Source organism: Rhineura floridana, chromosome 4 (genome assembly GCF_030035675.1).
Source record: "Rhineura floridana isolate rRhiFlo1 chromosome 4, rRhiFlo1.hap2, whole genome shotgun sequence".
Lineage (NCBI taxonomy): Eukaryota > Metazoa > Chordata > Lepidosauria > Squamata > Rhineuridae > Rhineura > Rhineura floridana.
In genome coordinates, this window is record NC_084483.1 from 129,601,643 (window position 1) to 129,628,898 (window position 27,256).

Below are 27,256 nucleotides of genomic sequence, written 5' to 3' on the forward strand. Positions count from 1 at the left end.
GTAAGATTTTCCCTCTGCTATTGTAATAATGGAAAATCAGCCTAGCATCCTGAGTCACCTGTATGAAGTCATATGAAAACAGTGTCTGTAAAGTAGAATTTTGGGTGTTCAGTTTACTTGCTTCAAAGTGGTTTTCCTCAGAGAGGTCTATTGCCCTGCCATACTGAGTAGACCTAGTTTGCACACAAATTGTAATTTAAATGTCTGATCTAGATTGACCTGTACTAGGGGGGTTAACCACAAACTGTGTACTGATTTTAAAAGCAAGGTGTTTATTCCTATTTAGTGTGCTGTGTCCATTGCCAGGTCTCTTAATACATGTTAAAGTAAAGGTGATTCTACTAATAGTACTTCTTTTTTTTCCAGGCAACTACATTACTTACTATGGATAAGTATTCACCTGAAGACATTCCAAATATTAACAGTACCTGCTTTAAACTTAATTCTCTACAACTGCATGCATTGCTACAAAATTATCACTGTGCCCCAGATGAGCCATTTATCCCAACAGTAAGTTAATCTTCATTTTTGTGTGCTTGTGTAGTCAAGGGGCTGGTTAGATTCCGATTAAGGATATTAGACATGTTTTCCTTATTTATTTTCATACAGTAAATGTTATGGGGTGGCATATGAAAAAATACTAGCTTTCTGTAATAAAATTGAAACGGTTTGAAAAATCTGAAGCACAATTTTTTAATGGTGGTGACAGTTCTTAGCTTGAACAGTTTGTTTGTTTGTTATTTGGTTTATATCCCGCCCTTCCTCCCAGCAGGGCGGCAACTTCTTTCTTCTTAAATAGAAAATAGTCTGAAACTGCTGACTGCTTTGTCTGTGAGTTGCCATGAACTCAACTTTGGTTGAGTTATTGAGATGTCATAGAAATTTCACAAACCTTCTAAATGCTTATCGTAAAAGTGTTAGCAAAGTACCATATTCAAAGTATCATAAAGTTCAATTTAGGTGGGAGAAAATCTTCACACACAGGAGAAAGATTTTTGTGTTTTTGGCTGGAGGGAGGGCAGAGACAGATGCTAGGGGTTGGGAAGCTGACTTGAAAGGTAGCTGGTTGTTGAGGTGATTGAAGCAAGTGGTACAGAATAACTAGCTAGATTTTTGACTGTAGCTCTCTAGTACTGCATAGTTTCAATATCAGTTTAGAATTTAGGTAGTTTGACCCTCTGCCTTATGTAATGTGTTATGATCAGCTAGGGAAACCTTGAACAATAATACAACATATCAGATTATGTACAGTATGTTTGTATTGCATACACATATTTTAAGGACAGGATCCTATGAACCTTGCAACTTTCTGCACACCAAAGGGAACATTAGGCTTGCATTTTTTGAATTGCAGTTCCAAATATTAGGTGAAAATCAGCCTTTGAAATGATAAACTTTGTGCCGTCATGTGAGATGTTGCTATTCAATAACAGAAAATCACATAATCCCCCCTTATTCAAAGAGAGTGGACTGCTTTGTGTCTGCCAAAAGCACTTATTTGGATTTTATTTTAATAAGATCTGCAACTATTGTTAAATATAAAGCGCCATAAAGCGCACACTCTCTTTATTCTAGTAGTTCCCAGTCTTCTGAGATCCACCTGTGGCATTTCTTTGGTTGGGCTTTATTTGTAACTTTTAACTTGCTATAAAATAATGGTTTGGGAGGTTATAGCGTGTGTGTGTTTTATGGTACCTCATGTTTGGAATGCCTTTCCAAGAGAAGTTCACCTGGCATCAACTTCAGTGTATTTTCTATGCCAGGTGAAGAACTTATTTGCCCAGGCTGTCATGTGTGTTTTATAACTAGTCTTAGTAATGTCTTTAAAGATCTGCTGGATTTTACTGGGTTTTTTTTAATGGCTATTGCTCTGTGCTTTTAGACCCTCTTGGGCTTCATTGTTTTGAGTAGCAACCACTGGTTGCTTAATGATGCATTCTTGATACTGTTGAACTTGCATTTCCCATTTTGGGAAACATTGCAGTATTTTATGTAGGTAACTTTCTTATAGTAAAGCTTTGCTTAGGAATACATCCATGGACTAGCTAGCTATAACTTCTTGAAAGCAAATAAAAAACCTCTAGTGCAAAAATCTACAGTGTTTCTCCATTATTTTTCATGTTCTTCAAAATAAAGATTTTGTCAAATATGAAACATATCCAGTATAACTCATTTTCTTCTTATTGGAACAATGAATACCTGCAATGATTCCTTTGGCATCGGTATAATATTCCCTTTTGTATTACTTGTTGAAGTATCTCATTTTAAAGAGAGCTTGAGGAATGCTATTAAAGTTAAAGCTCATTAGCTTCTGTTGAATAAGACAAAAGCTTTTGCCACAAGTATCTACTTCAGAAAACATCAACTAAACATGTCTCATTCCTTTTTAGCTTCATAACTTTCTGATTTGAGGCAGCTAAAATATGAAACAATAACACCGTATGATTGGATTCTTACATAATTTTTTTTTCCCATCAGGAGTTAATAGAAAATGTTGTAGCAGTGGCAGAAAATACTGCTGATGAGCTGGCTCGAAGTGATGGTAGAGAAGTACAGCTGGAAGAGGATCCTGATTTACAGCTACCTTTTCTTCTGCCAGAAGATGGTTACTCATGTGATGTTGTCAGAAACATCCCAAATGGGCTACAAGAATTTTTAGATCCGCTCTGCCAAAGAGGTTAGTCCTTTTAGTCTTGCACTGGGGCAGAAATATTTCCTCTGCTTTAGTTCATCTAAGTAAAATTTGTTTTCCTCAGGTAGCATGCCATCACATGGATTAAATTGTTTTATCTCTAGAAGTCTGAAAATAATTTATTTTAAAAAGTGAACACTATAGCCCCATTTTAAAAAAGGTTATGTCCTCAAGAATACAAATTCTAGTTGTTACCTGAAAAGAAGAAAAATCCTGCTACTAAAAAGACATAACTCTGTTTAGTAGAAGGATTTATTGTGGAATCCTATTCATGTCTACTCAAAAGAAAGTCCAAAGGAGTTAAATGGATCGCATTCAAATATAATTGGCGTATAGGACTACAGCCTTACTTAAAATTAATTCCCATAAGGTGGATGATTATTATAACAGAAAAATTATTCCAGAGAGGTCTGTCTTATCAAAGTCATTTGGATATTTACTTCTTAAGAGGCATATGAATGTTTATATAGAAAAGATTACGGAAGCAATATGGAATTTGCATCACATGACAATACAAATTTGGAAGGCAAGACACTCCTTTTCTTGATTTAACGTGCATACAAATAAAATCTCTGAACACAAGGCAGCTGAAATCTGCTGGATAAAAAATAAGAGATTTTCACTACAAATGTTTGTGTCTTTATTGTACTATGTACCAATTACTTTATATTTTTTCATTGTTTTTGAAAAAAAAATTCTTTGGCATTTTTTTGAAATGCAAATTATTTGAAAACTTCAGTATATTAGTTAGGTATAGTTAGTAAGTGGTTTTGGAATGTTTAACTTTTATTTGAACTTGCAAATGAGATTGCCACAGTTATTAATATGAAATATTGAGCAACATACTTTCACTGACACAGATGTGTAGATAAGATGTGTACGATTCTTCTGTCTTGTGGTACTACATTATCAGAGAGAGAGAAAGCACACACAGTATTAGTGATGAAATAAAGGCCAAGAAAGGTGGTGGTTTAAAAAGCACCTGTCAAATTGATTATCAACACTGTTTTTAGTATTGAACCATATGTATATATGGTATTTGTTTCCTCAGACAGCATGCCATTTGTAGCTCTGTAGTTACGTAATTAACTTCTCTGGGAATATGGAACATAAAGTACAGCTATGCATTGTCTCCCCCATCTAGATTTTTGCAGATTGACACCTCATCCACGTTCACCAGGAACTTGGACAATATATTTTGAAGGTGCTGATTACGAAAGTCATCTGTTACAAGAGAATGCTGACCTGGCAAGTACTCATCTTGTAAACGTGGTGGGAGATAACATAAACTCAAGTTTGGAAGCATGCAAAAACTATTTTCCACAGGTAGCCTGCCATCAGATTGGGTACTACTGCCATCTAGCGTCCGAAGGCAAGAATGCACTAGAGTTAAAACCTGGGCCTCGGGCCCCTCCCACTCGAGTCTTCATTCTTGCCTTCGTCTGAGGCAGGTTAAATTGTTGGACAGAGCGATAGATAAGTCTTTATTCCTTCTTCCATTTCACCTTTTTTCACCTGTTTGTTTCCCTCCCCACGTTGGTGTTCGGAGGGTGTGCAATTTTTTCTTATTTTTTCCTAGTATATTGTTCCTTATCTCTCCTTGGTGTTATTTTTTCCCCTTTTTATTTTCCCGTTTGGGATTGTTTGGGGGTGCGTCGCTGAGACTGCTTAAGCGGCGGCGGCTGCTTTTTTGTCGGGTGGGGGTCCTGCGGCTGCGGATCCCCCCCCCCCGCTCAGTTTCAGCTGCCTTTTCAACCCTCCTGGGGCCTTATTTCGCTGAGGCTGTGGCTCCCTCGCGGGCTCTCCACCTGTTCCCACGCCCCAGGACAGCGTTTTTTGGCCTACGGCTGCTCTTTCAGCCCTCCTGGGGTCTTATTTAGGCAACCCTGATATCACGGCCGCCATTTTGTTTTTTGCACTTTTAAAGTTTTTTCCTTTCTGAGGCTTCTTGAGGCCTTATAAGGCAGCCTCTTGTCCCGGCTGCCTTCTCAGCCCTGTTGGGGCTTTATTTAGGCTTGGCTGCTTTTTCAGCCCTCCTGGGGTCTTATTTAGGCAACCCTTATATCGCGGCCGCCATTTTGTTTTTTGCACTTTTAAAGCTTTTTCCTTTCTGAGGCTTCTTGAGGCCCTATAAGGCAGCCTCTTGTCCCGGCTGGCTTCTCAGCCCTGTTGGGGCTTTATTTAGGCTCGGCTGCTTTTTTCAGCCCTCCTGGGGTCTTATTTAGGCAACCCCGATATCGTGGCCGCCATTTTGTTTTTGCAGCCGCCATTTTGTTTTTTGCATTTTTGAAGTTTTTTCCTTTCTGAGGCTTCTTGAGGCCCTATAAGGCAGCGTTTTGTCCTGGCTGCTCTCTCAGCCCTGTTGGGCCTTAATTTAGGCTCCCCTATTCTAAAGTATTTCTGCATGTGAGATCTGTGTCTTTAGAACGACCTATAGTCAAGAGATACCACACCTTCCCCATTGTGTGTGTGTATCCCCTTATGTGCACCACTATTTGAGGCTTAGTTTTCATCAGTGCACTTTGGCGGTACCGCACCTTCCCCATTGTGTGCGTGTATCTAGCCCTGGCCACGCTGCGCTTTTTAAAGAAAAGCATCCTTTTTTCCTGGCAGTGTAATTAGCGGTCTCGCACCTTCCCCATTGTGTGTGTGTACTTAGCTAGTGGCCAATAATACACCTCGACTTCTCACTTGCTTTTTGGAGTCCTGATTGTTAAGTGGGGCGCTTAAATATTGGTGGGCGTACATCCACGATCTCGGCACCTTCCCCATTGTGTGCGTGATCCAGACTTTGATCTCAGCACCTTCCCCATTGTGTGCGTGATCCAGACTTTGACATGGCAGATCAGAACGCAGAGGTGCCACAAGCTTCTAAAGCAGGTCGTCAGGGCATCGCTTCATCTCTACGCAAGCCACCTAAACACAAGCCCACTAAAGCTTTAGCCAAGACTAAACACCTGTCTGGCCACGGGCCGCCCAAGAGGGCACGCTATGTTGCACCCCTGCTCCCGGAGAAGCTTCTGCACGCAGTGGTGCCTGCGCTCTTTCAGTCTCCGTCTGAGTCCTCAGAGGATGAGTTTGAAGGCTTCCCCAGCCAAACCCCTCGCCAATCTGACCTGACTCCATCTGTGCAGCCTCATGCGCCTCCACAGGAACATACTCTACCTGCACCTCCACCTGCAGGGATACAGCTGACTCCAGATTTTCTGCTACAGTTACGAGAGTTGCTTGGGTGCCTATATCAACCTCAGCCTCCACCTCATGTATCCTCTCAGCCTGAAGTTTTGCGGCAGTCTACCTCTGCAAGACTACCGAGCTGCCATGATGATGCCCCGCTACCCTCACCTAACCCATTTGATGTGGTCAGGGGCAGAGTGGGCGTGGAATCCTCACAGATGGAGGACTACTTAAACCTTTTCCAGGCTGACCCTGATGAATGGAGTGGAGAATCTGACCCAGATGAGGACTACTCTTACCGCCTTTTCAACCCGGCAGACATCATTCCTCTGTCTCGCAGAGTAATGGACACCCTCGGCATTCAACCAGAACAAACACCACCGGTTGCCCCTCTGGTGAAGGGTGCCAGAGTCCTCAAGTCGCCTAGATCAGTGGATCATTTTATCCCTGTGCCAGATCCCATTAACAAGCTGGCCAGAGAAGAATGGGCCCGCCCTCTACGTCCGCACCGTTCCTCCACTTTGGCCAACAAGCTGTATACCCTGGCCCCGGACTTCATGTCATTCCTGAACGTCCTGGGGGTGGACCAACCCATTTCCAATCTCGTGTCTCGGTCTTTCCTCCCGAAAGAAGGAGAATCCCAGTTCAAGGATCCCTTGGAGAGGCGGCTCGGTTTTGTCCTCCGAAAGATCCACGAGGCATCCGCCCATTCCATCCGGGCCTCTGCTGCCGCCTCCATCTTCTCACGGGCCTCCATGATGTGGCTAGATGACCTTCTGGACGACCCTAACCCGGATCCCGCCAAGCTACGGAAGGGTCTAGTCAAGGTACACAAGACTGCTGCATTTGTGGCTGATGCCACGTTAGACACAACCCACCAAGGTGCATGGGCTCTGGTGGCTGGCATTGTTGCTCGTCGAACCCTATGGCTTCAACATTGGGACGCTGACTCTACCGCCAGAACTAACTTGTCCATGGCCCCATACTCGGGCGCTATGCTCTTTGGCGACGACGCACTTAAAGCTGTCCTGGTCGATCCCAAGGACAATCGTAAGCCTGCCTTTGCCGCAGTCAGAAGAGACGACCGCAGACCATTTTGGCGGTTTACTCCTTACCGCTCCTTCCAGCCCTTTCGGAGAGGTGGACGAGGACGGGATACCAGGCCTACAGATTTCCGTCCCTCCAGGGCACCCTGGCCCAGACAATGTTTCCAGCCCAGAGCCCAATATCAAGGCAGGCAAGCCGCTTCAGCCTCTTACGGCAGAGGAGCCCGTCAGCGCAGGCAGTTCTGACACTTTTCCCATTGGAGGCAGACTCTCCTTCTTCTCCAGCTCCTGGCTCACTCTGACACAAATCTCTTGGGTCAGGGCAATCTTCACCCAGGGGTACAACATAGAGTTTTGGAGGGAACCCCCGGACAGATTTTGCCTCTCCCCCGTCTCCAAGTCACGCAGGGCGGCTATGCAGGATGCCCTACGCCATCTTCTAAACATAGCCGCTATAGAGACAGTACCTCCATCCGAAAGGCTGCAAGGCATGTACTCCGTCCTCTTCACGGTCCCCAAGCGAGATTCCTCATGGAGGGCGGTCCTAGACCTCAAGTTTCTCAACCGCTTTGTCAAGTACCGCCGCTTCAAGATGGAGTCTCTGGCGTCTATTGTGGAAGCTCTGCAAGAAGGGGATTTCCTGGCATCCATCGACCTGAAGGACGCGTATTTACACATTCCAATTTGCTCGGATCACAGAAGATTCCTGAGATTTGCACTAGGCCACCACCATTTCCAATACCGTGCCATGCCATTTGGCCTCTCCTCGGCTCCTCGAGTATTCACCGAGGTGATGGCCACCATGGTGGAATCTCTTCGCCTACATTTACGCCTATCTCGACGATCTCCTCCTTCGAGCATGCTCCCGGGACCTGGCCAACAGACAACTCCAGTTCACCCTAGACGCCCTAGACGCTCACGGCTGGCTGATCAATGCCGAAAAGAGTCATCTGCAGCCAACCCAACGCCTCCAGCACCTGGGGGCTATACTGGACATCTCTTTAGCCATGTTTTTCCTGTCCCCAGATCGTATTGCCTCCATCACAACCATGGCAACCTTACTGATACATCGCTCAAGGGCAGATGTCATGCTCCTGGCGCAGTTCCTAGGGTCAACGATTTCCACAATTCACATCGTCCCGTGGGCTCGACATCATTCGAGACCTCTACAATGGGCCCTCCTACCTCTTCAGGCGGACATCACCAAGTCCAACCATCATGTGATTCTGCTGGACCCATCGTTGAAGGAATCACTCCGCTGGTGGGTAGCGACAACCCACCTCAGCAAGGGGATGCCTTTTTGGGACCCAGCCAGAGTCCTAATCACCACAGACGCCAGTCTGTCCGGCTGGGGAGCCCATTGCAACTCCACCTTCGTTCAGGGCGTGTGGTCCACTCAGGACCTAAATCACAACATAAACTGGCTGGAGCTCAGAGCTGCTCATCTGGCCCTTCAACACTTCCAGCCTCTGTTCTCTCTACAACACGCCCTCATCCGTACGGACAACGTTTGCGTGAAATCTCATATCAACAGACAGGGGGGTACCAGGTCCAGGGTTCTACAGGAGAGGCGACCCGAATCTTTGACTGGGCCAAGAACCATCTATTGTTGTTACGAGCAGAACATCTCAGCGGGGCTCTAAACGTGACCGCCGATTGGCTCAGCAGGCAACAGGTCAACCTGGGGGAATGGAAGCTTCATCCGGCAGTGTTCCACCTCCTCCAGCTCCGGTTTGGCCCCCTCTCGGTGGACCTCTTCGCTTCCAGCCACAACTGCCAGCTGCCTCGTTACTTCTCGAGGTACCTAGAGCCGAGGGGGGAAGCAGTGGATGCGCTGACGACACCATGGCCAGACGGGCTTCTGTATGCCTTCCCCCTGATATCCCTCCTGGGCAGGACGTTGACGAAACTCCGACAAGAAGGGACTCGGATTCTTCTAATAGCACCATACTGGCCTCGCAGACCTTGGTTCTCGGACCTTCTCTCGATGTCAGTTGTGGACCCCTGGACCCTCCCGTTCAGGCCGGACCTTCTCACCCAGGGACCAGTTTGGCATCCAGACCCGACCTGGCTGAGCCTGACGGCCTGGCTTTTGAATGGACACAGTTGAATACTGCTGGACTTTCTCAGAGGGTGATAGACACTATCTTAGCATCAAGACGACCGTCAACTACTCGCATTTACCAGAGTACTTGGCGTGCCTTCTCCAACTGGTGCACTTCCAAGGGTTTTTCAGCACCTCACGCCACTGTACAGCATGTTCTACAGTTCCTATACAGAGGTTTGACATTGGGACTCCGACCAAACACTCTGCGTCGCCATGCCTCCGCCATCTCCTCGATCTTATCCGTTTCCTCATCGGCCGCTCCCCTGGGAGCTCACCCGCTCATCAAACGTTTTTTAAGAGGGGCTGCCCGCCTTTCTCCGCCTGTACGCCACCGTTTTCCTTCCTGGAACCTCTCTAAGGTCTTGCAAGCCTTACAGCTCTCTCCGTTTGAGCCCCTTGCTTCAGTACCCCTCAGACTGTTATCTTACAAAGTTCTTTTTCTCGTTGCTATTACTTCTGCAAGAAGAATTTCGGAGCTACATGCCTTATCGTCGGCCCGTCACCTCTGCGTGTTTCATAAGGACTCAGTAATTCTGAGGGTTGACCCATCCTTCTGTCCAAAGGTCACCTCAGTATTCCACTGTGGCCAGGATATTATACTTCCTTCATTCTGCCCAAAGCTGGTCCATCCCCTCGAAAAGGCCTGGCATTCGCTGGATGTTAGGAGAGCACTCAAGGTTTATCTCTCTCGCACCTAAGACATCAGGCAGACAGAAGCATTATTTGTATCCTTTCACCCTAGGTCTTTGGGAAAAAAGGTTTCTAAATCCACTTTGTCCTGTTGGCTACGAGCCTGTATTTCTATCGCATATCAGTCTCTTAATCTGCCAGTGCCGTCTAACATCACGGCTCATTCCACCAGGTCAGCTGCCGCTACGGTGGCATTCCTAACTAATGCTCCTCTTGCTGACATATGTAGGGCGGCGGTATGGGCTACCCCTAACTCCTTCATGAAGCATTATAAGATTGATCGCTATGCTTCGGCTGACGCCTCCTTCGGGAGACGTGTCCTTCAACATGTCTTTTCTGATTCGTAAGCTGTTTGTAGTCCCTCCGTATTAAGGGGCTGCGTTGGTACATCCCAATCTGATGGCAGGCTACCTGTGGAAAATGGTCCATTGGACTCACCTGAAGGGTGATTTTCACAGGTACGCCTGCCATCACGTCCCTCCCTTGTGGGGGATTTCTAGATAAATTATGCTATAAGTTTAGTGCTCTGTTCTGTTCTCACTTAGTTAAAACCTGTGTTTTTGGTAGCAAGTTCTATGATGTTTCCTGTTCCGATTTTCCTACCTCTATTTTCCTTGCTGCTGCGGCCTTTGGCCTTTAGTTCCTTTCAGATATACCACTTCGGACTCGTCGCAAATGAAGACTGGAGTGGGAGGGGCCCGAGGCCCAGGTTTTAACTCTAGTGCATTCTTGCCTTCGGACGCTAGATGGCAGTAGTACCCAATCTGATGGCAGGCGTACCTGTGAAAATCACCCTTCAGGTGAGTCCAATGGACCAATCTGTTACTTAAACAGAATGACTGTAGAGAGTTAAAATGTGGATGGTTGGATTTTCTAGATTTTTCTTGTGGTATACTATATTAGTGTTATACTAAAGCTATTCATTGTGCTTACTGTTGCAACATGGAGGTCAGTTGTGAGCAGAATTGTATTAAAATATCCAGAATGATTTCTTACTAGGTATCTTACATTATTCTCGGTATTGTGGAATACAGACTTTGATCTGTGTCTTGTTTCAATAGGCTCAACCCTTACGAAAGGAACCTGAGATAATCACTGTGACCTTAAAGAAACAAAATGGGATGGGCCTGAGCATTGTGGCTGCTAAGGTATGACTATTTTTTTTTCATAGTCTCAAGGCCAAAAAAAAGGCGCTCTTAAGTTTTTCTCTTGGAATACAAAGGGATAAGTGAAATGTCTGAGAAAAATGTGCATCTTGAATGGGAAATAAAAAAAATCCATCATACAATGCACATTCTTCCCATATGGCAGTAAACGTGCTCACATTTTATACACTTTACAAACTAGCATTTCCTCTACTTGATAAGTTGAATATGACTCATTTTAAGAAGCTAGAGCTGAGAGGGAGGGAGGAAGGGGAGGGCAGTAAGCAGGGCAGGGCAGATTTTCTCAAATATTAAGGACATACAAAAACAACAATTTGAATAAAAACACAAGTTCTCTAACTATGAAAAGCTATGGAATATCTTTACCTATGTTATCTCTTGAAAACATTAAAATGTTTGAAAGGGGTCAAAATAGATATAATATAAAATATCTATATATCTGTGATTTTGTCCAAAATAGCTATAAAGTGACTAACTTGATTACATCTCATAATTTTGATTTGTGGGGATGGGATTAAACAGGCTGGAGAGAGGCTTCCCGGATGAATTTTATGAGATGTGAAGTAGTCCAATATGAATTCTTGTAGCACCAGTCTCCAGCCACCAGATGGAGCACTGCATCAGTATTGAAAAGCTGCCATCCTAAATTCATCTAGTAATGAAGTTCAGTGTGCTTATATTGTACTTAACAGAGTCAGTATTTTTAATTGTAAACTATTTGTCATAGAGGACTCTGTGGTATCAGTACTTTGCTCCTCTAAAAATCTTTGGAGTGATTCATAGAGTCAGGGGTCAAGCACCTGTGCAGAGGGAGAGGGAGAGAGCACATAAGTGTACATAGGACTGAAGCTGTGAGGTCCATACCTGGTGAGGGAAGTAAACTAGAGGATAGCAGATGAAATTTATTAATCCAAGACAAGTAAGGATTTCTGTCTCTGGTTATTTGGGGCAGCTAGCAATTCAATACCATTTACTTTATGAGTGCTTTAGCATTTAACTAGGATATGCCAAGAAAACATTAATTTCTCAACGTAGCATGAGACGCCAAAATGAAAGGGCTGTTTCCTATAGTGACAGCTGCTCTCTCAGTACAGCAATAGAGGTGGCCAGAATGGATGGGCTATTTTATCTAGTACATAATTCCCATAGCTGAGGCAAAACATAGCTTCACCTTTGACTGTTCACAAAATGGCATGTTCCTAGTCTCAGCTGGAGGAAATGGGGAAAGTAATTTCTGATAATCAGCCAGTTATTCTGGTCTATATATAACTGCATGACAGAAATAAAAAGCTGAATTCTAAATCACTATCAGATGAGAGAAATAGAGGTGCCTGCAGGTGTTCCTTCGTTAATCCATTTTGATGTTGGTCCTACTTACCTTTTTTTTTTCTTAAATTGTGTGTTCTACTACTTTGTAATTCACTAGAAAAGACAATAATGCTGGGAAAAACAGAAGGGAGTAGAAAAAGAGAAAGACCAAATAAGAGATGGATTGATTCCATAAAGGAAGCCACAGACCTGAACTTACAAGATCTGAACAGGGTGGTTCATGACAGATGCTGTTGGAGGTCACTGATTCATGGGGTCGCCATAAGTCGTAATCGACTTGAAGGCATATAACAACAACAAACTACTTTGTAAATAATAGAGGCAATAAGAAACAAATTTTTTAAAACTGTCAATAGATTCCACTATTCTAAAATAGCATCTTTATTGCAAGGAAGAAATTCTTAAATGATTAATTCTGGACTGATTAATTTGAGAAAGATCTTGACACATTTGTGCTGGCAACTATTTGTTTACTTTTGTGTTTTGCCATCAAGATACAATGGAAGAGCTTGCCATATCAGCACTGACCTCTGTCATGAGTGACAGTGTCTAGTGTTGAAGGGTTTCTGGCATAATTTCTTTCTGGCAGAAAAACAGGTGCAGTATATGTGCAAATAAACCAAGTTTAAATCCTGGGAAGATGGAGGCTCTGTGGGTAGATGGTTCCTGTGTCCAGAAAATAGGCCACTTGCCTGTTATGGATGAGGGTGCACTCCCTCTAAAGGAGAAAGTATATCGCTGGGGGGTACTCCCAGGTACATCTTAGTCATTAGAGGCCCAAGTCACTTCTGTGGCTAGGAGTGCCTTTTACCAGCTTTGTCTGATACGCCAGCTATGGCCATATCTGTATCACTTGGCCACTGTAGTCCACACATTGGTAACTTCAAAACTGGATTACTGCAATGTGCTCTATGCTCAGCTACCCTTGGGCCTGGTTTGAAAGCTCCAACTGGTGCAGAATGCAGTGCCTAGATTGCTGATGGGGACAGACACCCAGCGGTATGTGATACCTCTGCTAAAACATCCACACTGGTTGCCCTATGCTACCTGGTTAGGTTTAAGGTTCTTCTGTTGATATACAAAGCCCTGAACAACTTGGGCCCAGGATAACTTAAGGACCTCTTGAGCATATATCCCAGCTGAATCACTGAAATCATCATCAAAAGGAGTTTTGCTAGTTTTTAAGGAAGCCAAGTTAGCCTCAGGTAGAAGTCGGGCATTTAGTGTTGCTGGTCCCATGCTGTGAAACATTCTTCCTGCTGAAATTCAGCAGGTATACTTTCTTTTGGCTTTCAGGCATCTCTTAGAGACTTTTTTTTTAATGACAACAGACATTTGCAGCTGTTTATTGGCAGTACAGAAATACTTTTATAAATAAATAAATAGCCCTTTTTTGAAGGAGCAGAGGGAAAACTAGCTTGCTCTCCCTAAGGTTCACAAAGAAATGGGATAATCTTTATCCTTCTCATCTTGTATTCTCCCTTTCCCCCTAGAAACCCGCATTCTTTCTGCTTGTCTCCTCCAAACTGTAATGTGCTCCTCTTCATCCACTAGGAGGCAGTTTGGGGGGTTTTGAAGACTCAGCAGGGAGTTAGACTTGGAGGCGCTACTTTTTTTCTCTTTTGTCAAAATTCATCTCAAAAAGTATTGAATCTGTTCAAGCTAGGTTGTTGCAAGGGGGAAACGAATGCATTTTTAACACAAGCTATGCTTTTTAATGGGACAAATCTGCCTTCTCGGCAGTAATATTGTAACTTCCTTTTACATGCATTGTAACAAGCAGTTGTTCAGTACCAGTCTTTGATTATTATAAATACGGTGTCTCTAAGAATGCTGGTAGTTTCCAAAGTGCTCTATCTTTGTGAAAGGAAGGGTTCTTCTGAGTGGCTTCTATGTATTCAGTGCTAAGGAATGAGTGATCTTCATAGCTTTATTATTAATGGTATTTTAGAAGATGGGCAAATAACTGGTAATTTTTAATTATATGAAAAATAACCTCAGACTACTTTTATGTTCCTCTAGGAATGTTCTTTCTGATTGATTCATCTTTTCTTAACACATGATTGGTTGCCCCCAGAGTGTCCCTAGGGCGTGTGGGGCCTGAAACAAATCACACTCACTGCTCGCCTTGTCAGAAGACTCTAAAGATCAGGGGCCGCCAACCTTTTTAGGCCCATGGGCATATTTGGATTTTTGAGTGAGTGCTGTGTGTACCACCTCCTTTGGTCACTCTTCTCCCCCCTTTCCTAGATCAGGTCTCTTTTGAGAGAGAATGCGTGGTGTGTACGCACACTTCACTTTTTCAAAGAGTCTGGATAAAAATCATATTCAGTAGAATTAATCTGAGCATTAAAAAGCACATAGAGTGTTGAGGTCTCCCAGACTATTGGTACTGGGAGACTTCAACATTCATGCCGAGACTGCTCTAACAGGGGCAGCTCAGGACTTCATGGCCTCCATGGCAACCATGGGGCTGTCTCAATTTGTTACTGGCCCAACGCACGTGTCAGGGCACACTCTTGATTTGATCTTCGCCACTGGACATGGAGATAGTGATCTGGAGGTGGGGAGTCTTTCAACAACCCCATTGTCATGGACAGACCACCACTTGCTGAAGTTTAGGCTTACAGCACCCCTTTGCCTCCGCAAGGGTGGGGGACCTATTAAGTTGGTCCGACCCCGGAGACTAATGGATCCACAGGGTTTCCAGAGGGCTCTGGGGGTTTTTCCGGCTGATAAGACTGGCGCTCCTGTCGAAGCCCTGGTCGAACTATGGAACACCGAAATGACCCGGGCCGTGGACACGATCGCTCCTGCGCGCCCTCTCCCTTGCAGAGCTCATGCAGCTCCGAGGTATACCCCGGAGCTGAGAGTGATGAAGCAAGAGAGGAGGAGGCTCGAGTGCAGATGGAGGCGGACTCCCGATAGATGCAATCATGCCTTGGTAAGTGCATCCACTAAACGGTATATAGAAGCGGTGAGGGCAGCAAAAAAGCGATATTTTGCTGCCACTATTAAATTATCTCTCAACCGCCCAGCGGAGCTCTTTAAAGTTGTCCAAGGGCTTCTTCACTCTAGCCCTCCGGATATCTTAGAACCATCTCAAACCCGCTGCAATGAGTTTGCTGGGCACTTCCAAGATAAAATCTCATGCATCCGCCGGGACTTAGACTCCAATATTACGGCAGTTGAACCTAATGAGGTATCCGGAGCACGGTCTTGTCCTCATTTATTGGATGAATTTCAGTTGGTACAGCTTGAGGACGTTGACAAGGTACTTGGACTGGTGCGTGCAACCACTTCCGTACTGGATCCTTGCCCCTCTTGGCTAGTGAAAGCTGCCAGGGTTGGAACAGCCGGCTGGGCCAGGGAAGTGATAAATGCCTCCTTGAGAGAGGGAGTGGTCCCCTGCTGTCTGAAAGAGGCGGTGGTGAGACCACTCCTGAAGAAGTCTTCCCTGGACCCAGATAATCTGAACAACTATAGACTGGTTGCGAACATCCCATTTTTGGGCAAGGTTCTAGAGCGTGTGGTTGCCAACCAGCTCCAGGTACTCTTGGATGAAACCGATTATCTGGATCCATTTCAATCCGGTTTTAGACTCGGTTTCGGCACTGAAACAGCCTTGGTCGCCCTGTATGATGACCTATGTCGGGAGAGAGACGGGGGGAGTGTAACCCTGTTGATTCTGCTTGACCTCTCAGCTGCTTTTGATACCATTGACCATGGTATTCTTCTGGAGAGACTCACGGAATTGGGAGTTGGAGGTACCGCTTGGCGGTGGCTCCGCTCCTACTTGGCGGATCATCTCCAGAAGGTAGGGCTTGGGGAACATTACTCGATGCCCTGGACTCTCCATTGTGGAGTCCCGCAGGGATCGGTCCTGTCCCCTATGCTCTTTAACATCTATATGAAGCCGCTGGGAGCAGTCATCAGGAGATTTGGAATGCGTTGTCACCAGTATGCTGATGACACGCAACTCTATTTCTCCTTTTCATCTTCTTCAGGTGAGGCTGTTAACGTGCTGAACCGTTGCCTAGCCGCGATAATGGACTGGATGAGAGCTAACAAACTGAAGCTCAATCCTGACAAGACTGAGACGCTGTTGGTGGGTGCCTTCTCGACCCAGGTGGTAGATATTCAACCTGTTCTGGATGGGGTTACACTCCCCCTGAAGGAACAGGTTCATAGCTTGGGGGTCCTTTTCGATCCATTCCTGTCTCTTGAGGCTCAAGTGGCCTCGGTGGCACGGAATGCGTTCTACCATCTTCGGTTGGTAGCCCAGCTGCGCCCCTATCTGGATAATGTTGACCTCGCCTCAGTCGTCCATGCTCTGGTAACCTCGAGATTGGACTACTGCAATGCACTCTACGTGGGGCTGCCTTTGAAGACAATTTGGAAACTACAGCTAGTGCAAAACGCAGCAGCCAGACTGCTGACGAGGACCAGACGGTCCGCACATATAACACCTGTTCTGGCGCGTTTGCACTGGCTACCTATTTGTTTCCGGGCCAGATTCAAAGTGCTAGTTTTGACTTATAAAGCCTTACATGATGCGGGACCACAATACCTTGCGGAACGCCTCTCCCGCTATGAACCTACCCACTCACTACGTTCAACATCTAAGGCCCTCCTCCAAGTCCCGTCCCATAGGGAAGCTCGGAGGGCTGTTACTAGATCTAGGGCCTTTTCAGTAGTGGCCCCCGAATTGTGGAACAGTCTCCCCGATGAGGTGCGCCTGGCGCCTACTCTTCTATCTTTTCGGCGCCAGGTTAAAACCTTTTTATTCTCCCAGGCATTTTAATTGCTTAATGTTAAGTTAATTTTATATCAAGTTGTTAAATGCTTAAGCTGTCTGTTTTAGGGATTTTATCTGATTTCTTTTTTACTGTATTGTATTTTATTCCTTGCTGTGAACCGCCCAGAGAGCCATAGGCTAGGGGCGGTATAGAAATGGAATGAAATAAATAAAATAAATAAATAAATAAGAGGAAGTGGAAAGAGTATCATTCTTCTACCTTCTTCCAGCTCTATACACTTTTCAAGGGAGACAGAAGTAAACACCCTCATAATCAAGGGGGCACTGAGGAGGAGAGGGGGGCTTAAAGGCTTCATAGACACCATGGGGAGACGTCAAAGGCACTACTGCACCACTCTGGTGACTTCTGCTCTAGAGTGTCCTCTGGATAGAGATGGCTGCTTCCACTGCTGTTCCTACTCTTCCTCACTTTAACTCCCTGTTTAAAATGGCTTTGCCATTCTAACATAGCAGCAGCGGTGTTAGTGCACTCTTTCCCCTTGCTCTGAGAAAGGGGATCCTTCCTCATAAGCAAGGTGTTCTAAGCAAGGTGGCTCAGGAGAGTGCTTGTGTTGGCCCTATGTGGGGCCTCCCAAAACATGGGGACCAGAGCAATTGCATTGATTTGCCATATGCTAGAGATGGCCGCTAGAGATGGCCCGGAATTCCTGTGCATATCCAAATACACCCATAGTTCCTAACTGAACAGGAGTACATGTTTTTGTCTACATCCACATAAGGGTTGTATTCTCTGGATCAGGATAGCTATAAAATTCTGATCATCTCATCTGAAAAAGAGAAAGCAAGTTTAAAAGTTTAAATATAGGTTTTTCAGCTTTCAAGAGTTTCAGTCTCAGTGTTTTCCATCTTTTAGGTATTGCTGCTGCTGCTGCTTCTAGTACTACTACTACTACTACATATTAGTATTAGTAGCATTAAACTGCTGCTTGTTATCAGTGTTAGCCTGGTGTCTGACTGGAGTGCTGGCATGGCAGATCTCTAGAGCCATAACTCAGAAATAATTTCGGGAACTGGCAAATGAGTATAAATGAGAGTCCTCAAAATTTAACTGTCCCTGCAAAATGATGCCCCAGGAACTTCAAAGTATCTGATAAGCACTGTTCCAGTAGGCAAGCATAAACCAGCAACCCCATTGCCAAAGAGATCTGGACTTCTAATTCAAATCTTGCAAGGAGGCGTGGTAATAATCCTAGCTTTTAATCAAATTGTAGCTGGTTTAGAATCAAGCAGATGGGAGTTGTGGCATTAGACCAAACAGGACCAGAAACCCAGACTTACAATTTGATCTTGCTAACTGTTATCATAGCTAATACTCATAGCTATATGCTAGTACCAGTCAACATTGCTACACTAAGCTGAAAAGCAATAGCCATATTTCCAGTACAGCCCTGAACACAGAATAAATTGCCTACCTTTGATGTATTGATTTCCAGTAGCAGCCTTGCTGATGCTTCATTTCTGTTGCAGGGTTTTTCTATAGTAGCAGTACTCTTTTGGTGGTAGAGTGGTTGGATTGCTAAGGGGTCAGGGGGCAGTAATACTAAAAGACTAAGGGCAGAATTTAGTGCTTTAAGCCTGAAAGATGTTTTGATGTTAAATACTGCCTAACTTCCAACCACACTGTGGTTACATTTTATGAAATCCAGATGATTTGGAAGCAGTGTGCATGCCGTTTACTTTAAAAATACATCACAGGGGTAGGGTGGGGAGTGAGGGGAGGGGTTAGCATTCAACTTCTTCCCATCTGTGGGCCCGCATTTTCTTCCTGTTTAATTTGGATTTTCTGTATCTTATTGAAAAAGCTGTCTTGATTTTTCTAGGCAATGTCTATAATAAAGCTCGTAATGGTAAATGGAAGGCAGAATAGCATAACTATGTAAAGAGTTGGAATATTGTGTTAGTTATAACTAGTGTTGATATGCTATATCAGTGTCTAGTTCAGAGTTATCTTGCTGGGTGTTTTGGAAAATCTGGCAGACTTATGTTTGGGTTGTAGCTGAGGGCTGAGAAGGGAGTGAAGTGTTGTATTTCTGGAGTTAAAATGTGGTTTTCTGTCGTTGGAAGAACAGAATTCTCGGTAAGTCTGTTCAAAAATTTTTTTTCTATTAACCCAAACATTGCTCCAGTATTCCCCCCCCCTATACTTTGGCCAATTTGTCAGTAATTACTTGTACATTTAGCACTAATTATTGCATGCAGCTAAGTATTTATAGCTAAATGGTATTCTTTTTAAAAGTTAGTATAATAAAATTATACATTGAGACAGTGCCTTTTCTGTGCTTTTTAATGAGAAATATTGTGAGAGGTTTTAATCTTTTATAGTTTGACAGTAACCGTTGTTTTAATTACTACTGAAGGCCATGAATAATGTAAGAGACGCACTTCTCCTTCTTGTACTATCTGGAAATAATCCAAAAGTACCTTTTTAAAAACTTGTGATTTCTATTTATAGAATGTTAAAAATGATTAGAAGTGACATTCTAAACACTAAATAAGAATAGAATTAACATACTTCTATATATTTGTTCCTAGTCATGGTTTCCTGTAACTAATTCAATGTCTGCTATAGTAAAAAAAACAAAGTATTGATTTTTGAAATACTTGACAACATAGTATAGTTGACCTAAACACAATGTTGTAGTTGAAACACATTTCTCTCTGTCTCTCGACTTCAGTCGCCAGTAATCACAAGGAAAAGTCAAAATATTTTCTATAAAGTAGTCTTTTGTTTTTATGCCTATTGGAAACTAAAACTCAATAACTCATTCAAACCGTGGTTGTATTATTACTGTACTAGGAAATTGAAAGTACTAAGTTCAATATGTTTACTCCCTAATAAGTGTGTTTAGGTTTGCAGCCTCAAACACTTAATTCTCTTCCAGTTTGTAACTAATATACTGTAGGTACAGTTACTCTTGATCCCCAAGAGTAGTATAAAAGTTGTGGCAGTATAAAAGAAGAATGAAGCTTTTTTTCTACCTTGCTCTTCTTCCCAGCTTGCCTTACTTAATTTTCACAATCTGGTTTAGTGATTGATTGATTGATTGTATTTATATACCGCCCCATAGTTTAGTGGCTAGTGTTGTCACACTATACGGTTTAGTAGTCTCTTGAAGGACAATGCACAGAAAGAATTTTAAAAGTTTTTGATCTTTGTGTCTTTCTGTTCTGCTATGTCTGGGAAATGAGCTATAAGGGGAGCCTCTATAGCCCAAATGGGAAAAGCAAATGGGCTGATAACAAGGATGTGTGGTTCTTTCTTTCCTGAGAACAAGTGTCTTGATCCAGAGATGTCTGAGTAACGTTTCACTCACAGAATGCTCCCTCGCAGATAATGAGTGGGAGAGAATTTCCTCCAATTACCCCTTCCATAGGCCCTGAATGCTAGTTCTGGAGGGTTGCAGGGGGCTGCAGGTGAATTGGCAAAAATCACAAGCCCCTTCCATGAGTGGGAGCCTCCACTGGATTACAATTCTTTTCCAGGAATGGAAGGACTCATTACATTGTGTTGTGCTGGATCCAACCCAATATTTTTTTACAGACTTATTAAGTTGTAATAACTTAATAAAGCATTAAGTGAGCATCTTTCATTTTACCTTCAGACTACTCTTCTCTGAAAATAAATACTGAGAGATCACTCATTCATTTATTTTCCTCATGGTGATTAAAAAGACAAAAATATTACAGATACCCCTCTGGCAATTAGATGCAAAGTACTCTGTTTTCTAAGGCTGCACAGATATCAAAGATAAGATAGTGCCTGTCCGCAGACACACAATCTAATAAATGAGATACCAAAAAAACAAAATGGCAAGGGAAGAAGCAAGCAAGCACTGGAGCAGCAGCACTTCACTGTTTGATAGATGGAGCCAGGCTAAATTCTTTATATACTTCAGTATCAAGCCTAGCAGAATGTCTTCCTATGCTTCCCCTTCCCCACAGCAGGTTTCTGCTAGTACATGGCATGTTGGCAGCTGGGCACTTGTATAATATTTTTTTTACTGAGTTCACCTGACCTGCCTGAAGTGTATTTGGGTAAGCAGATATCATCTGCTTGGCTACCATATCATCAAGTAATATGCTGCCTTCTGTTTAAAATGTGGTATTGTAGTGCATTTACAACCTGTAAGAGTTAGGTTTGACTGAGGGTGCTATGCAAGGTGCAACTAGTTCAAGCCACTGTTCTCTCCACAGCTGCTTCTTTCTGGTTCACGTTTCTTACCCAAACCTTTGATTCTTCTACACGTGTGTGTTTAAAAGCAAAGGTTTTGTTAAGAAATGTGAAGTCTGAAGGAAGCAGCTGTGGAAAGTAAGGTTGAGAGTAGTTGCAAATATTAGTACATATTTCTATGAATGGTATCTTCTAGCTTTCCTTTATAAGTTGTTAGAAGTCATTGAACAACTCATATTAACTCACCTAATTTCAGTGGGGCTTCCGTAGAGGAAATTCCTGGTGGTTTGTGCCGATAACCAGAGATATGGTGCACTGTAGTGGTTAAGAGCCGGCAGTACTGTTTCACCTCTCAGCCTAACTATGAGTTTCTATTATCTTGCCTCAGATCACCTAATCTCTTAGTTTCAGCCCCACTGCCCACTAATCTGTTGGATATAAGTACTGTGGTAACTGGCTGTCCTTAGAGGATGGTCATATAGACCAGTGAGATACTTACATGAAGTAGTTTTGATTTCTTTAGAATAGAGCTATATAAGTATTAAGAATTATGTTTTTAGTTATCAGTGGGATAATTCATTAAAAGAAACTGCAATGTCACACACCTGTATTTCTTACCAAATATCCTACAAACACTAACAATTAGAGAAGGGCCTTGGCTTAGTGGTAGAGCATCTGGGTAGCATGCAGAATGTCCCATGTTCAATCCCCGGCATCTCCAGGTGGGGCTGGGAGAGTGTCCCTGTCTGAAGCCACTGGCTGGAGAAAGTCACTGGCTCCCTGGAGAGTCGCTGCCAGTCAGTGTAGACAATACGGAGTTAGATGGACTAATGGTTTGACTCAGTGTAAGACAGCTTCAGTACATTACAGAAATTAGCAGGTATGTGCCTGTATACATCATGAACAAATGATGTTCCTTGTGATCCATGAGAGTCATATTGATCTGCTGTTATACATACTGGGTTGGATCCAGACATGCTATTTCACATTTGTGGAAGGAAAGGCTTCCACTGGAGGAAGTGGGGAGGACCCAATTTTCATAGATTCCCCTCCCCTCTTTCAGCTTATGTCACCACCAAGGTGACATTAAAATGGTGTAATTGAAACAGTTGCACCAGGGTCCATGACTACAAGGGGCCCTCTTGTTTCCACTGTTGCTGCTGTTTCCAGATCAAATCTGCTGCAGTATCCAGAAGTAGTAAGCAACCAAGCAGGACAGCAGGTGAGGCCCTGGGGCTGAGAGAAGTGGCAGGGGGCATACTTGCAGATAAACAGCATAGCTGAGCTGGTAAGCTTGTGAGTGGCACAGAGTAGTAATGTACTTCAATATGGACTGGTTGCTTACTTGCAAATTGTGCTGCCCTCCAGCTGCACTGACTGATGACCTGGGATTTGAGGAATTGTCATTTGGCAGCAACAACTGCCAAGGCCCAAATTGCCCATTAAGCGCTGGACCTGATTGATACCTTTGCTGCAGTTGTCAGGCGGATGGTTTGGTTTTGACAGCACCCAAGGCTTGTGGTAAGGGGCTGGTAGCAGCTAGGCTAAAGATCCCCTGGAAGCGTTGGTGGGCGTCGGGGGGGCGGGGTGGAGGAGGTAAAGCTTGCAAGGCTCTATGCACTCTTTCTCTTTTAATGGGGATAGCACCTTAGCCTAGTTGGTGTGTGTGTGTTTAGCTTTATAGGACAAGGAGGTAACAAAGCACCCCCAATCCTTTCTTGATTTACAGTGCAATCCTAGCTGTGTCTACTTAGAAGTAAGTCCTACTGAATTCAGTGAGGCTTACTCCCAGGTAAGTGGGGCTGAGGACTGCACTGTTGATATAAGAAATTAAACTTGAGCCTAATGAGCATTTAAAAATAGTTTAAATTGTTATCACATGTGGAATTGTTTTTGTTGATGTTTCTACTGTGAAATTGCTTTGAGATATTTTATGAGTAGTTATTCATAAATGGAATCAGATAGATAGATATGCATGAAGTGTGACTAAGAAGTGGTAGGCTGTAACTTTACACTGTAAAAGAAAAAAGACACTTCTTGATGCTCCTTCTTAAAACCATGGGTACTGTCCTGTGCATATTTGGTTGGGAGTTAGCATCATCGACTACAGTGATACTTACTTTTGAATAAACATGCATAGAATTATGCTGTATGTCAACATGCCTTCAGATAATGAAGGGCATATAAGTAACTGTGGAATGAACAAACAAATTGTTAGTAACTATGTTTGTCAATTACAAAAAAATTAAAAGCCACAGTAAAGTTATAACACCTTTATTAGCATCAACCAAAATGTCACAAAGTCATGAGCAAATTAAAGTGGTGGTGTTTTTATTTCATGTGTTTCGTTTTGTAAGGAAAGGGGGCTCTTTTTGGTAATGGCACCAGGACCTCCAGCCACCTTAATCTAGCCATGGGCATCATCTCCCCACTACTACGGAGGGTGTAGTCCTCTAGTGCAGGTTTCCAGGGAAGCCTAGGAAGCTGCGGGGGAGAGGACAAATTGGTGGAAAAAAGTTGAGTTCATGAGAAGAATTGATGTAACCCACTGTTGGGAATTATGACTCGCTCTGGGTTTATTTATTTTTATTAAATTATTACATTATTATTTAATTTATATCCTTCCCTTCCTCCCAGTAGGAGCCCAAGGCAGCAAATGAAGCACTAAAAACACTTTAAAACATCATAAAACAGACTTTAAAGTATACTAAAACAAAACATCTTAAAAATTTTTTTTAAAAAGCCTTAAAAACATCTAGGTTTAAAAAGCAATTCCAACACAGACGCAGACTGGGATGAGGTCTCAACTTAAAAGGCTTGTTCAAAGAGGAAGGTTTTCAGTAAGGGAATTCCAAAGGGTAGGTGCCACTACATTAAAGATCTGTTTTCTATGTTGTCCAGAATGGACTTCCTGATAAGATGGTATCTGCAGGAGGCCCTCGCCTGCAGAGCGCAGTTATTGACTGAGTATATAAGGATAAGGCAGTCTTTCAGGTATCCTGATCCCAAGCTGTATAGGGCTTTTGTACTACAAAACTAGAACCTTGAACTTAGCCCAATAGTGCAATTCTTTCAGCAGTGGGGTGACATGTTGGTGATACCCTGCCCCAGTGAGCAGTCTTACCGCTGCATTTTGTATCAGTTGCAGCTTCTGAACCAACCTCAAGGGCAGCCCCTCATAGAGCACATTTTACAGTAATCAAGCCTGGAGGTTACCAGTGTGTGGAAAACAGTGGTCAGGCTATCCCTGTCCAGAAATGGATGTAGCTGTCTTACCAGCCGAAGCTGGTAAAAGGCACTCCTAGCCACTGTGGTCACCAGAGCCTCTAGCAACAAAGGTGGATCCAGGAGCATCCCCAGACTATGGACCTGCTCTTTCAGAGAGAGTACAAGCCCATCCGAAGCAGGCAATTAACCAATTATAGACTGCTATGCCAGCTGCGAATCTGCCACTTGAAATTGACATGTGAACATTTTACATGCACTGGTTTTTGGTGAAATAAAAAAAAGCTGTTTGTTCATTCATTATTGAAGATTGTATGTTAATGATTCTGGACATTATTTAACTAGAAGAGAAGCTGAAATAAGCACACAAGAACGCTACTCTTTTCTGCTGATGTACTGTTCATTCACAGGAGTAAGCTCCACTGAACTTGACGGTGCTTACTTCTAACTATATAGAGTCAACTTGTAAAACACCTAGAGCTTTAATAAAATATTTAGCTAGCTGAATTGCAATCTTGCTGAAAGTAGTATTGTTTAAATTGCGTGAACTAGGAGCTCCATCAAAGAAAAATATCCATATTCTGCTTGATTATTTATCTCATTTTCCATAGGAGGAATGCTATCATGCGGGTAATAGCTCCACCTATCGTCCAAAGGCAAGAATGTTTCTGAAGTCAAGACTAGGGGTGTCAGGCCCCTCCCACTCCCCAGTTCATTCTTGCCTTCGTCCGTGCAAGATATATAGCTAGCATCTATATAAGTGTTTGTGTATTGTGTGACAGAGTGTGGAGTTTTGTGTGTGTATTTCACGTTATTCCCTTCCCTCTGTCTTGTCTTTACAACTGTTTGTGTGCTATTCCTGGGGAATTTCCTTGGGGAGGTTCTCTCTTCCCCGGGTGGTTTTTTCCCTCCCAGGACAACGCCTAACGGCGCTTTAGAGAGACCGCGGCTGCGGTTCTCTCTCCCTCAGCGGCGGACGCAGCCTTAACTAGGAGCTCGCGGCTGCAGTTTCCTACTGCTCTGCCGCTTTTCTCGCCTTTTTTCGCCTCCCAGGAGCCTGCGGCTGCGGCTTCCTTTTGTTTTCGGCTTTTCCGAGGCGGTGCTCTCAATGTCCCCCTCTAGGAGCCTGCGGCTGTGGCTCTCCGCCTTTCCCATTTAACGGCTCCTGTTAGTCGGGCTGCCTTCCCTCCCCTGACTCGTTCCGCGGCGTTTAACTCATTGCCGAGACGATCTCTGCAGGCTGCGACTGCGGCTGCGGCTTTCACTTTCCATTACCTCTCCTGTTACGGGGGCTTCGCTGGCCGCTCTGCCTCCTGTACGGAGTCTCCCTTGCCTGTTTTAACAGCTGCCATCGCGTTCTCGGCCTCGTGGCTGTAGAACGTACTTACGGCCGTTTTTCTGCATTTAAATTTTTGGACAGCCTCCTTGTTAGCTCGCTAGTGCTACTTCGTGCCCGCCATTGCTCCTTCCTCACTAAACCTGTTGTTACTGTACAACGTATCCGCCATTTTTGATTAAAATTTTCCGCTGTTTTCACGGGCGCCATTTTGTTTGCTCCCTTTTCCCCGCCCTTTCTGTTTAGTCTATTCTGTCCTAACAAGGGGGTCTAGCTTGAAAGAGCTGTGGCTAGCAGTGTGTGTGTGTGCTGCAGATAGAATCCAAAAGGTTTTTCCTACCAAATCTGGCTGCCTCTTGCAACTATTCAACTGCTACAACTATTGAATCTACATATTCTCATTGGACTGTCTCAAAGCTGTGGCTGTGAACCAGGCTGTCTAAATTGTAAACGCTGCTCCAACTGTACATCCTGCCCCATCCGTGGCCGTGTACCAAGGCTGTTGATACTGTGCAAAGCTGTTTGAATAGTACATTCTGCCCCATCCGTGGCCGTGTACCAAGGCTGTTGATACTGTGCAAAGCTGTTTGAATAGTACATTCTGCCCCATCCGTGGCCGTGTACCAAGGCTGTTGATACTGTGCAAACCTATTTGAACTGTGCATTCTGCCCCATCCGTGGCCATGTACTAAGACTGTTCATACTGTACGTTCTGTCCCATCCGTGGCCGTGTACCAACGCTGTATTAATTGTACATTCTGCCCCATCTGTGGCCGTGTACTTAGCCATCTGCCAGTGCATTCTGCCCCATTCGTGTGCCGTGTACTGAGCCTGTTCGGGTCTGTGCATTCTGCCCCATCCGTGGCTGTGTACTGATACCCCTAAAAAAGTTTATGATGGCGGAACAGCCAGAGACAACCCAGGCAACCAAGCCAAAACAGTCTAAGGCAGTCAAGCATAAGCATTCCAAAGCGGTTGCCAAAACTAAACATCTTTCCAGCCACAGCACAACCAAGCGGCCATGCTATGTCTCTGTTCCAGTTCCCGAGGGGACAACCCATGAACAGCTAACGACTCTGTTTCACTCTCCTGCTGTTTCCTCTGATGAGGAGGATTTTGCTGGTTTTCCTGACCAACCAACGGTCAGCCAACCTGGGGCTTACTCATCTTCAATACCTGTGGGGCCGTCCATACTGTCGCCTCTACAGGAGCAACCATCCACATCACCGGGGCTACAGCTGTCTCATGAGTTCATATCACAACTTCAAGGCATGCTGTCGTTCTTCGCTCAGAGACAGTCACCGTCACAAGTCCCCGCTATTCCCCAGCACAGTGGGGAACAAGTTGTACACAATGAGACTAATCCATCATGCTCTCCAAATCCTTTTGACATTGCCAGGAGCAGGTTTGTTGATGACGCTTCTTGTGAGGAGGAGTCCCCATTCGCTCTACAAGCCGAAGGAGACGAATGGAGTGACCACTCGGAACATGAGCAGGA

General features: G+C 44.2%; 1 protein-coding gene across 21 annotated transcripts in view; it reads left to right on the forward strand.

Annotated features, from left to right (window-relative positions):
- Window positions 1-27,256, forward strand: part of AFDN (afadin, adherens junction formation factor) — a 206,453-nt gene that overhangs the window by 144,340 nt on the left and 34,857 nt on the right. For all 21 annotated transcript variants that reach the window (XM_061624395.1, XM_061624376.1, XM_061624386.1 and 18 more), the window contains 4 exons: window positions 367-510; window positions 2,479-2,677; window positions 3,837-3,940; window positions 10,774-10,860. In XM_061624395.1, the coding sequence (XP_061480379.1) occupies window positions 367-510; window positions 2,479-2,677; window positions 3,837-3,940; window positions 10,774-10,860 (534 nt within the window). The remainder of the gene's footprint in view (window positions 1-366; window positions 511-2,478; window positions 2,678-3,836; window positions 3,941-10,773; window positions 10,861-27,256) is intronic.